The 13,813-nt window shown below is 34.6% G+C and overlaps 1 protein-coding gene across 1 annotated transcript in view; it reads left to right on the top strand.

The window, feature by feature from the left end:
* Positions 1–13,813, top strand: part of LOC123526234 (lysosomal amino acid transporter 1 homolog) — a 27,665-nt gene extending 13,852 nt beyond the window's left edge. The window contains exons 2-8 of the mRNA XM_053523565.1: positions 970–1,306; positions 1,671–1,800; positions 3,607–3,697; positions 4,792–4,985; positions 8,139–8,225; positions 8,749–8,928; positions 9,615–13,813. Of these exons, the coding sequence (XP_053379540.1) occupies positions 1,122–1,306; positions 1,671–1,800; positions 3,607–3,697; positions 4,792–4,985; positions 8,139–8,225; positions 8,749–8,928; positions 9,615–9,752 (1,005 nt within the window). The 5' untranslated portion in view covers positions 970–1,121 and the 3' untranslated portion in view covers positions 9,753–13,813. The remainder of the gene's footprint in view (positions 1–969; positions 1,307–1,670; positions 1,801–3,606; positions 3,698–4,791; positions 4,986–8,138; positions 8,226–8,748; positions 8,929–9,614) is intronic.

The following is a 13,813-nucleotide window of genomic DNA, read 5'->3' as shown; positions in this document are numbered from 1 at the left end:
TGTTTTGATTACCCCCCTTTATGCTCTAAACTTTCATGTGAAATATTGAAAGAAGTGCTTTTCTAACCCTGTAATTATACATAGCTTCTATTTGGACAGCTGTTTTATCTGTTTTTATTAAATATAAGATTAAAAGTCTTATAAAACTTAAAAGTAATTAAAGTAGTTTTATGTAAACTGTGCCCATTAAAACTATAATAAATATCAGTACCTAGAACTTAAATATTTAGGACCCTTCTCATTGCATGTATCATGTGTTAAGTATGTAAATATATAACAAACTTGCGTTTTGTACAATAGACATGCTTAAGCATGATTTGATGGTCTTATATAAGTTTAAAATATTTCATGAATTAGGTGTATGATTCAGTTATTCTGTATAGTACAGTACAAACTTGTTTTCTAACAACCTTTTTAATAAATATTTCCAGAGTTTTCCCGCAACTTTCCCTCGACTATTCACGTCTTTCCTACATGGATCAAAGGCAACTGATGAAAGTTTATTTTAAAATGTATAATTTTTTAGTCAGACTATTCCTGTAACATAGTGAACTATTTCCCTACTTAACAAACTTAAAATTGAAATGTTAAGAATAAATTAAAGCAGTTTTAAGCTATTTGTCATAAACAAATGAACTTTACTCCCACTTTCAGTGCAGTGTGGACATAGGACAAGATGTTGGTTTTCTAATGGTTTAAGTAGACTTTAAGATCTGGTTTTAACCTTTAGCCTTCGGGCAGCATGTGATTCTGCCCTTTTGGCCAGTGCAGACCAAGATCAGCCTGCATTAGCCATGGTCTGAACTGTTCGCTATTCAGTCAGTAAATTTTCAGTGAACACCCCTTTGTATAATAAGTGGTACTGCTCAAACTGAAAGATAGACCAGTTCATTTTAGAAATTTAGCAGGGTATTGGTGTTAAATAATAATGTGTGCTCTAGAGGATTAATATTTTCATCTTGATTTCAGGCCAGATCAACAGGCATGTCACTGAAGTAACAAAAAAAAATTGAGGAAAAAGGTGCGACGTCTTGAAGCATTTTACAACCATCAGTATAGTGCAAATATTTCATACAAAAACATTGGAACTGAGATATACTATTGTATGAAGAGTGATAATTATGCCATGGCAACCACTTTTTGTTTATCACTTTGGTGAGGGGGCTAACATAACCAACAACAGCTGCAGCGATGGTGTACAGTGGATTTATAAAATCTTTAATGACTGTGTATCGGGTGAACGCGGCATTGCCTCGGAGGTGCTGGGCCTTGCCTCTATACTAACATGGATGGTTGTTTCTGTACCGTAAGTATATAAGACAATTTTTCATCTCTCTCTTAAGTGTGCATTCAGCTATAGTGACTCACCATGTGCCTTAGCATTTAGTGCTTGTGCACCTACTACCTGGACTTGCATGAACGATTCGTGTGGTGACCTTGGCAATTTCTTTAGAATTTCTATGTTTTTAAGATTTTTTTTAAAAAGTTTTTTTCAATCACACGGATGTCTTATTGTATGATGTCGATAATTTACAATATTAATATTATACCGGTATCCCAAAATGAAAGTGGCATGAATATTTCTTGATCAACAGTACTGTGTCCTACTTAGACCTTAAACTTTTTTTTTTCCAAAGGATCTTTTTTGCACAATTTATTAACCATTTCAGTCAGATGATCAAGAACTTTCGTAACATACGAGGGATAGAAGGAATATCACTGATGTTGATTTTGATGTGGACACTCGGAGATACAGCAAACCTTGTTGGTGGTATACTTACTAAACAACTTCCACTCCAGGTAAAACTTTCAAACAGTATCCTCGGTTAACATCTTTCATTAGAGTTCTCATATATACACTGACGAGATTAAGAAACGCCTCATTCAAACTCGGTATACAATTTTTCGTTAACCGTGATTCAAAATTAGAAAAGAACAATTCTATTCGCAAATTAGATGCTTTACAAGAATTTATGGTCAATAAGAAATCATTTCATTGTCGCATTAAGCTTAAATCTTGAATTTTAATAGCCCGGTCGGAGAAATTGCATTAGAAAAATCAGTAGCGCGTGTGGCCACCTCTGCTAGCAACCACAGCAGCAAGGCGACGCCTCATAGAGCCGCACCAGTTGCGTAACAGATACCGTGGGATTCTGGCCCACTCCTGGTGCAGCGCTGCTACCAGTTCCCGGACGTTTGCTGGCTGGGGTTGACGTTGGCGTAACCGCTGTCCGAGATAATCCCACGCGTGTTCAATCAGATTGCAGTCCGGTGAACACGCCGGCCAAGGTAAAACATTAATGTTTCTAGCCTGTAGAAAGTCCCTGGTGACGCGTGCAACGTGAGGTCGCGCGTTGTCGTGCTGATAGACTAATCCTTGACGTTGACGGAATAAAGGGACAACTACATGATGTAATATCTGGTCGATGTAATGCCTGGCTGTGAGATTACCTTGGCAAACGACCAGTTGGGACTTAAACCTATGGTTGATTGCTGCCCACACCATTACTCCACCTCCACCGTAACAATTGTGCTCCAAAACGCAATTGTTTGCGTAGCGTTCATGGCGTCGTCTATAGACACGGATACATCCGTCGGCGTTCCACAAGTTGAAACGCGACTCGTCACTGAACACTACGTTTTGCCAACGCTGGCCGTGATGGTTGCGGGCCCAAATAAGACGTTGGTGACGGTGGCATAACGTTAGAATTAGACCGCGGTAGGGCCTACGACAGGTAATTCCGCGTTCTCTGAGTCGATTTCTCACTGTATGTCGACTAATTGGACGTCCACGGTTACCTACAACTATACGTGACGTAGATTGCGCCGTCACAAATCTGTCACGTAAATGACGTTGACGTATATAATTATCCTGTCGTATTGACGTTACACGCGGTCTACCTGAACGTGGTCTATCGATAGATGTTCCCGTGTCTCTAACACGTCGAATAAGACGCACAATTGTCGAACGAGAGACGTTAAAACGTCTAGCAACTTGTTCCTGCGTTCGCCCACATTCAAGCATAGCCAAAACCTGAGCCCTCTCTTCAGAATTCAGCCTCGGCATTACGAAAACTAATGTTTTTTTCAGAGAATAGCTGAAAATATGGTTGTGTGTCGTATTACACATGTGCATGTGCAAAAATCGTTCAATCAAACCACATGGTTTACATGCACGGACTGCACGAGGAAATCATGACCAGGTACATGAAGTGAACAAATGGCTGAATGAAATCGCGCGAGTTTTTGTTCACTGTGTTTGTCGGTCAGAGTACATGTAGATTTACTACATTTCACAACAATTAAAAGTGTTAGGAAAAAAATAACGCCAAATTTCAATGAGGCGTTTCTTTATCTCGTCAGTATATTTTTAAAAAAATAGAAGTAAGTTCCTTAAGAACTTTAGGTGGACTCAGTGGTTCTGTGATAAAATACCTGACTGCAAAGACAGATTTGTCCTAGCTCATCAAGGATTACATCTAAGAGACTTCTGAGTTCTATGTGTGAGCATTCATGTCAAAAAACCTTGGGAAGTACATTATTTGCTTATGTATCATTTCAGATTTTTCTTGCCATATATTTTGCATTGCTGATGTTTCATTTCAGATTTATCTTGCCATATATTTCGTATTTGCTGATCTGGTGCTATTTGCTCAATTCTTATACTACAATCTATACTGGAAGAATAAATATAAAGGTAAATAAAACAGATAATAAAATTATTGTTTTGTTTTAAAGAAAAAAAAAAAACAGAAAAAATGGCACATAGCCAAAATAAAATTATTAATTAATATCTGATGAGATGCCCTGTGAAAAAGTATGATGCTAACTATACCTAGATTTAAAAGCTAAAGGAAAATATCATTTTCTTCTGTTTGATGTAAATGCATAATAGACAACAAAGAAATTTGTTTTCCATTATCTTTAACAGATACCCTTTAAAGCCCCTCAGAGTATTGTCAGACAATTTGCTTGATTTATTAATAAGTTATTAGGTATTACAATTTAGGAGTTATACCAAGCCTTCCAAATTCACACAAGATTAGGTAAACATTTGCCAGTGTTTTGTTTTTCGCTTCTGTTTATAAACAGAGTACACTGCGGAAAATTATTCCGTATATGGGAGTGTACGCATTCCGTATCCTCCTAATATACGGGCGTATACGGAAACATTTTCCCCGTATATGGAACATTCCATATACAGGAATCCCATATTCTTTAATTAGACATTCATGTTTTTCTCAAATGGATCCGTTCATTCATACTTAGCATAAATACGTTTCAACAGTTTATGTCAGTATTCAAAGTTAGGGATTGTCAAGGTCCAAAAGTATGTTTAAGGCGTAGGTTTTGATCATACTTTCAGGAAAGATACCTTATTATATGATAATCGTATATTAGACATATACGGGACCGTATACTTCCGTATATGCACATATTTTTCGCAGTGGTAACAGTAATATACAAATTAAAAACACCCATAGCATTCAGCACAATTTTATACACAAGTCATAACACTGTAGAATTGTAAACATTCGCAGTAGTTCTGTTTTCACTAATATTTGTGAGCTGAGCAACAAGAGAATTGAAATCACTTATACATATCACACGACATGTATTGGAAATTATAAACAGCTGTGAAATGCAAATTCTTCCCAATGTGCATAATGCCTGTGAAGTTTGTCAAATTACAAAATAAAAACCATGTGAATATAATCTAATCTACAGGAAGTCCAATTTCTTTGTTAGTACTATAATTTTTTTCAATGTCGTTTGTGTATTCCTTTTCAGATTATGAACCAATACAGTCCAGTATACAAACTTCAGGGGTACCTCAGGTCGTTCTGTGTATATCAGGAGCTTTGTTGTTGTGTATACATAAATCTTTACAAGTTGTAGATCTTACGTCTACTAGAATTATACGTCATCCTGCCGGTAGATCTCTCATGTCACATGATCTTCAGTATCATATACACATATTTAATGTAAGTTTTGACTTTTAAATGAAAGATTATTCTTAAGTAGTGAGTAGACTTTTTCCAGTATGTCAGTCTATTATACTTGTCACTGTTAGATCAGAATTTGGGGTTCCACTATTGTGATGTATATGGTCGTTCTGGTTTGGGGATTCACTATTGTGATATATATGGTAGTTCAGTTATACTTCTCAGTGTTAGATCAGAATTTTGGGATCCATTATTGTGATGTATACGGTAGTTCTGATTTGGGGATCCTTGAGTGTGATATATACGGTAGTTCAGTTATACTTCTCAGTGTTTTATCAGAATTTTGGGATCCATTATTGTGATGTATATGGTAGTTCTGATTTGGGGATCCACTATTGTGATGTATATGGTAGTTCTGTTATACTTCTCGATATTACAAGAGAAAATGGGGATCCACTATTGTGATGTATATAGTAAAAATTATTTTGTTATACTTCTCAGTATTGAATTAGATATTAGGATATGATGTATATGGTAGTTCTATTATACCTTTCAGCACTGGATTAGAATTTGGGGATCAAGTGTTGTAATGTATTTGGTAGTTCTGTTAGGATTAGAATTTTCGGATCCATCATTATGATGTATATACAGGTAGTAGTTCTGTCATACCTTTCAGCACTGGGTTAGAATTTGGGGATCCACTATTGTGATTTATATGGTAGTTAGTTTTTTTAGGTTACATTTATGTACAATATTCATTTACTCATTTATATGGCTCATGATTTTCTTACTGATGAGTAATACTAAATTTTTAAGTGTTTTAGGCATTTCAAAGGTCAAAGTGCTCAACATGACTTACAGGTTTTACATGCTTAAATACAAGTGATTTAATCATGTGATACATTGTATGATTTAAAGTCATCTGCAGGTAAATGTTCATCTGTCAGATGTAATAATGAGTCAGACAGTAAAATGAATGATTTCCACTGAACTTAAGGCTATCAGTAAAAAAACATTTGTTTGCGGTAACACAGCCTACCTGAGAAAATTGCTGCGACCAAACTTTTTTTCTGGCCAGTCAGATGAAATTTTTTTTCCCCCTATTTATGATAATATGCAAAATAAAATTCCATACCTACCTACACCAAAAACTTTGTGTCTCATTACAGCAAAGAAACAATTTAACAATTTTTTAATTACAGCCTAAATTATTATTTTTCCCCCCGCCAAAGGCGAAGGGGATATTAGAAATGCTCTCCGTCCGTGCGTCCGTCCGTCCATGCGTCCGCAACGATCTTTGTCCGGAGCATAACTCTAAAAGTACTATAGGGATTTTCTTCAAACTTCATACACTGATAGAACACATTGGGAGGAAGTGCAGTGTGCAAGAACAATAACTCTATCTTGCCTATTTTTTGAGTTATTCCCCTTTATCATATTTACTTAAAAAAATTTGTCCGGAGCATAACTCCAAAAGTACTGGAGGGATTTTCTTCAAACTTCATACACTGATAGAACATATTGGGAGGAAGTGCAGTGTGCAAGAACAGTAACTCTACCTTGCCTACTTTTTGAGTTATTCCCCTTGATCATATTTTCTTTAAAAAGATTTGTCCGCAGCATATCTTTTTCATGCATGGAGGGATTTTGATATGTCTTGGTACAAATGTTCACCACCACGAGGTGGAGTGTCATGCGCAAGAACCAGGTCCCTAGTTCTAAGGTCAAGGTCACACTTAGAGGTCAAAGGATACAAGAATGAAAACCTTGTCCGGAGCACTTCTTCTTCATGCATAGAGGGATTTTGATATAACTTGGCACAAATGTTCACCACCACAAGACAGAGTGTCATGCGCAAGATCCAGGTCCCTAGGTCTAAGGTCAAGGTCACACTTAGAGGCCAAAGGTCAGATACAAGAATGACTTTGTCCGAAGCATTTCTTCTTCATGCATGGAGGGATTTTGTGGTAACTTGGCACAATTATACACCATCATTAGACGAAGTGTCATGCGCTGTTCCCTTCTTTAAAATTACTTCCTTTTGTTGTTACTTAAAATAGCTTTTATTGTAACTTTTTCATTACTAGTCATAGGGAAAAATCGAGACCACTTTTCAGTAGTACAACATGCATGCTACATCCAATTTTGAGGTGTATTTTAACCAATCTCTACCTAGTAAAGATTTTTGTGTGGACTTACAATTTTTTTTTTTTAATTTTTTTAAAGATTAACTTTCATTAGTTGTTACTATAAATAACTTATGTTGTAACATTTTTATAATTGACCACAGGGAAAAAACAAGACCATTTTTCTGTGGTACAACCTGGATGTTACTTTCCAATTTTAGGTGTATTTTAAGACATCTCTACCTGGTTAGGAGTTTTTTTGTGGACTTAGAAAATCAAAAGACTTACAATGATTCCTAAACAACCACAAAATTAAAATTCCATTTGCAAATACAGCTGCTAGAGTAAAGAAATTTGCTGTGACGGGCATATATTGTGACATTCTGGCACTCTTGTTCCGTTAGCTTTCCATTCCTTCTTTTTACAGTAGCCATATAGAAAAACATCATACAGCTATACTGTTCATGAAAATTAATAAAATTTAGCAGTAAACCACCTCACCACTGAATAATTCTTTCTTCCACATCTTTAAAACCCCTGATGTGGACCACAACTAAATGGTTTTTCAAAGCTTCTCCCAAAATGAATACTTTCAGACACTAACTTGCCAGGAACTTTAGCGTTCAATTATAATATGCCCGGCGGGGGGATTGGCCATGTCTAACATGGCTCTTGTTAAATTTAATGTTCTTGGCATAAATTTCAGTTTGAATCAAAAAGGCTATGAATTTGTGGGTTTCGGTATTTGAAGGCCATGTGAATGGGAATTTTAATTGTTCATTGGGATGAAATAGCATCAATTGATGCAACCATGAAATCAATTTAATAGGCCCCTCAAATTATAATTGACAAAACCTTCATCATTCATAGCAGTGATGAGGCTTGCAGAAGTAAGAAGACAAAATTGGTTATGCTATAGATTTAGTATTGTTTGCGTTATATAGTTTTATGAAAACAGCATTTATCAGTGATAATAATATTGTTGCTATACATTCAAACTAGTACTTTCATTACTTATAGATTTAATATTTACTTATAGATAACATGTGATGTTTTTCACTTACAGAATATAGAAGATGAAGTGGGTTATGGTATAGGTATAGTATCTAGTGTGTTCTATACGTTCTCAAGATTAGGACAGATGTGGAAAAATGTAAGTTCTTGAATAATCAGTGATTAACATCTGCACTACATGACCATACACCATAGATTTTTGATTTTTTACCTTTATTCTAACTATCTTCTATCAGCCGTTCACAGTTGATCCGTACAATATATTTCCACATTAGATACAATATATTCCATATCACACAAGGCAAGAACCATAAATATATTTACTTTGATTAAATGTAAACATATACACTGTGGTGCTATTTGATTGGTAAAACTAAAAGTGCATTTTAGACCAGAATTAATCTATGTAGCATTATATTTTTTGTAAAATTAATGTTCTGCTGAAATACTAGTCTACAGCCATGAATTATGCAACAGTATTGTTGATTATTTAGAACACTGTTAGAAATTATTTATAATTGAATTATAAAGTGGTAATACTTGACAGAAAAGAGCGTCACGCTTAATTTCTGCCGGGTACTTTACTGCATAAAGACTACACAAGCACTAGAAGGCTCATAATCTCCCTTTAGTTATTAGCTATTTTCTGTGTTTTGTTTCAGTATAAGAGGAAGTCTACAGATGGTTTATCAGTTATGATGTTTATTCTAGCTGTATTAGGAAATCTTACATATGGACTGTCAATATTGGTGCGTAAACCAGATACTAACTACGTTGACTACGTTCTGAAGCATTTGCCTTGGTTGATCGGAAGTCTTGGAGTGATCTTCCTTGATAGTTCTGTATCCTTTTCAAATTTCTATTTTGATAGTTTATCTTCATTGATTACTGTGGTACCAGTGACTGCCTCTGTAGCCAAGTGGTAGTGTCAGCTTTGTGTGTGGGTGGTCGAGAGTTTGCTACCAGGCCACGTCATACAAAAGACTTGTAAAATGGTACTTGTAGCTTCATGGCTTGGCATCCAGCATTAAGAGGAAAGTGCTAGGACTGGTCAACCTGCTGTCAATATAATGTGACTGGGTAGGGTATCAAGTGGTAAGTAAGCTGTGTCTGCTGGGAAGTATGTTGGACTACATTCTCTGGATTCATGTTTGGAAACCAATCTCAGATCTCAAGCTTTTGATTGGCTGTTTTTTTAGCTTAGTTTCAAATTTGACCAATGTCAGGTTCGCAGTCGGTGACTTGTCTCCAAAGTTTGCTTTATAAACTTTGAATCTGGTTTCTGGCTGTTTGTTACTACCATTTAGGACTTCAAAAAATGTGAATATACCACTGACTTTCCTGCAGCCAGCTGGATGGCTGTGTCACAAGAATTCTACAGTCCGGTCAACGTTTCAAACCAGCGTTGATGACTGGCAAGAGATTATCAGTCCACAGCCTTAACCACACAGCCACTGAAAGTAATTTTGATTGTGATGTCATATCACAATGTTTACATGTAATATATTTCTTAACTTAAGTGTCTCAGCTGCTAGTCCAGTTTAAGTATTATGGAGAAAAAGATGACCTCGATACTCTACTTACAAAGACTGTTCCCGATAATAAAGACACAGATACGGAAATATATGTGAATGGTCAACGTGAACGAGTCGGAACTATCAATTAATAAATTGATAATTATACTCTGTGTTTGATGATCAAAAAGAAGGTATAGAATCTAGGAATAGGATAGTGTATTTCATGGTTCACTTTGGATAAAACTGTTCCTTAAACTCGTCATAATATTCTGTTCAGATGTGGCAGTTTATTCCAAGTCACATGATGACAGAGGAATTTGTTATTTGTATATGACTGTAAATTCATGCACTGAATGAGATGTCATGCTTAGCTGACAGAGATGGCATTGTGAACAAATTCATCAACAACATAGCCATAGATGTGATGTATATGTAAAATCAAACCTTATGTAATGACTATATATTTGTCGTAGTCCAAACTGGAATCTAGGCAGATCTGGAATCAGCCTAGACCAAACTAGAATTCTAGTTTTGCCTAGACCAAACTAGAATTCCAGTTTGGTTTAGATTGATTCCAGATCTGCTTAGACCAAGCTAGAATTCCAGTTTGGTTTAGATTGATTCCAGATCTGCTTAGACCAAACTAGAATTCCAGTTTGGTTTAGATTGATTCCAGATCTGCTTAGACCAAACTAGAATTCTAGTTTGGCTAGACTGATTCCGGATCTGCCTAGGTCAAACTGGAATCTTCTTGTAGATAGATAATTATCCATAAGTTCACTGAATTTTTCTTCTTATTTTGACATTTTGTAGCCAATAACACTCGCAAACTTGTATTACATCATAAATTGAACATACAATTTATGCAATGTTATGTGAGCTTAAAAGTATACATGGGCAATATATATATATGGTTATATCTTTATTTACTTTTAAAGCCTTAATTGGTAATTATTTATTTTACTTAACCAATTAAGGCATTTATATTTATCTCTTGTTCTTTTCATAGCTATGTCTTTAACATTCATACTTAAATCAGGTAATCTTCAAAAGGAATTGATAACAGTTTTTTAGGGGTAAATATTTGGTTATATTATATTACTTTGGGACATGTTTTAAAAATACAATTAAGTATTCCTTGTAAATAGAGTTGTTTCCTTACCAGTATTCTTCAATGCTTTAATGCAAAAAATATAAACCAGAATATCGACTTTCATCTATTACAATTCTTTTGTTTTTAAGTTCATAACAAATACTCCAGTTTGGCCTAGGCAGATCCAGAATCGGTCTAGCCAGGATCTGCCTAGATTCCAGTTTGGACTTCGACATATTCATGACCAAAGTTGTTACAAAATTTGTTGTATTTTATTTATTCAAGGACAATATAATATACAGTTATTGACTTATGTTGAGGTCAGTATCATTTTTACAGGTCCGTAAAAACACATATTAACCAAAACATAAGTATATAATTGTTATGTTAGATCTATATACTCTTCTCAAATGCACTCATTTGACTGGCTCATATTTCATACATATAAGAAAAAGTGATATCACAAGAGTCATCAATTTTACGGGTCAATATCGCTTTTTGCAGACCCACACGTGCACCCCTTTTGACCAATCAAATGAGCGCATTTGAGAAGGGTATAATATTGAGCCATGCCATGAGAAAACCAACATAGTGGCTTTGCGACCAGCATGGATCCAGACCAGCCTGCGCATCCGCGCAGTCTGGTCAGGATCCATGCTGTTCGCTAACAGTTTCTCTAATTCCAATAGGCTTTGAAAGCGAACAGCATGGATCCTGACCAGACTGCGAGGATGCGCAGGCTGGTCCGGATCCATGCTGGTCGCACAGCCACTATGTTGGTTTTCTCATGACACGGCTCATATAATATTTGATATTATAAAGCAACAGTTTTTGATTATTAAGCAGCTTTTACTGCAAAGAAAAGTGGTATAAAATGTGTATACAGTGTATGATAAAGTGTTCTGTACCAAAGCTAAGTAATGTAATAATAATGGTCAGTAAAAATGATCTAAAAGTCCTGCTAGGTTTATAGATTTATTTTTAGAACTGTTTGATACAACAAAAGGTCAATGTTTTAAAGAAACTAAATTTATATTGTATGAAAGCTCTCAAACAGAGGCAGAATGAAATAAATTATCTAACTTAATTTAACAAAATTACTGTATAATTAATTTTTTTTACTGACAGAGAAAATATTGTTATTTTGATAAAAATATATATCCACTCTCACTGTATGCATAATTATGTTTTAAGTGTATATGATACAATGGTTTTCATCTGTACACATACATACACATTGTAATTTGTTAAAATGATGATAAACTGTTATGTTAAAGTCTATATATGTGTAACGGTAACTGAATTTCTGTTCTGTTCTGTAAAAAAAACATGAGTATTTGGTCCATTGTGAACATAATAGGTTTTTAAGTCTATGTCGTGTCACAGTTTGTACTTTGTTCATGCAGTCATGTCCCGTCTTTGAACTAGTCATATCATTGTATGTGTATGATATACCTTGTCATGTTAGAACTAGTATCTTCTGTCGCAGTACATGTATATATGTATGTATAATGGCTAATATTTTATCCACCATTTCCATTAGAATGGGTTTTTTTTTTTCTTGAAATGTATTGTTCATGTTAATATAACTCTAAAGAACTCAAAGGGGGGTAATAAGAAATTTTTTTATAATATCTTGATTTGTTTAGTCTTAACCCTTATCCTGCTAAATTTCTATAATGGACTTGTCCATCGTTCATTTTGGACAGTGCCATTAACTTCTAACAGGGGTGCATACCTAACTGATTGAATGGCAAACAGTGCAGATCATGATCAGACTTCATGGATGTGCAGGCTAATCATGATCTACAGTAGTGACAAAGGCAGAATCAGTAGAGTCCAGCATGATAAGGGTTAAACATTTGATAGGGTATTTCTGGCTTAAGATCTTCAGCGCTCTCGGTTTATATACTGGATTTAAAGCCGCAACTATGAAAAAAAAAAATATAAAAAAGCGGCATTTAGAGTTTTAGAAGCCAGGACTAGGGTATTTCAGCCATTTTTGACAGGAACAAAGAAAAATTCCAGTTTTAGATTTGTTTGTTGATGGAATATTAAAAGACTTTAAGGTTGTCTTAGTAAGGATTAAAGCAACAGATCTGTTTGACTTTTTACAAATTTTCAAAGGATTACATATCAGATATTTTGTGGGCCACTGGAGCAATTAAATTCAACTCATTTTTGGATTGTACAATGAAGTGTTATTTAATGTTGAACATTTTGTTATATTTCAGTTTTTTATAAGATATCTTATATGACTTGGATATTTTGTTTGTAGTAACTGTTTCATGTAAATGATGATAGAGAGTGGGAATGTGCATATTTGTGTGGATGTGCGTACATGTTTCAGTTAGCATCTGAGGTGTGAAAGTCAGAACATTGTGATTTTAGCAGAATTTTGCTGTTTACATATAAATAATGAATATTCATGTTAAATATAAATCTGATAAAACATACAGATATACTTGAAGTATGTAAATCAAATGATTTTTTTTGATTTCCAGACTAGTTTCATTAGCAGTATGTTAGTGTTGTATAACGCATATGAGTTGTTTTCTTTTTAATCTTAGGCATGTTTTGAAATCTTAGCAAATATGAAACATGTACAAAAAAAATGCCTTAACTCTTTTTTCTTTTCTCTATTTTTGTTTCATGTAAGAAACTTACCAGTTTTTTCAGCTAGTACTAGTAAAATTCTAGAAACCTTTTAGCACACCTATAATGTCTGCATTTGTTTGGCAAATTACTAAATTGTAGATCAGACTTAGTAAGAGTTTTTCTGATGAATTAATTAAATGCTTATTTCATATTACCGAAATATAAATGTTTGAAACCTCACAATACTAGGTTTAGATTTATTTCATAGATGTTTTCAGTTTCATTGTTCTAATATTTTGCTGTCCTGACATTTTCTATTTAGTATGATGATTTTATAACATTATCTTAACCTTTTAACCATAAGATATTAATGAAAATGATTTTATATAAAATGGTGATTAAGAATTGTGCAATGATGATATGTAAATTTATGTAAAATTTTATTAATATCAGGTACCTTGATATTCACATATATATCCTGATGGCATATTTCTTGATTCAGAATACCTCAAATCACAA

Source organism: Mercenaria mercenaria, chromosome 14 (assembly GCF_021730395.1).
Source record: "Mercenaria mercenaria strain notata chromosome 14, MADL_Memer_1, whole genome shotgun sequence".
In the NCBI taxonomy this organism is placed as follows: Eukaryota; Metazoa; Mollusca; class Bivalvia; order Venerida; family Veneridae; genus Mercenaria; species Mercenaria mercenaria.
Note: the sequence above shows the minus strand (reverse complement) of the source record. Positions and strands in the feature narration are given on the sequence as shown.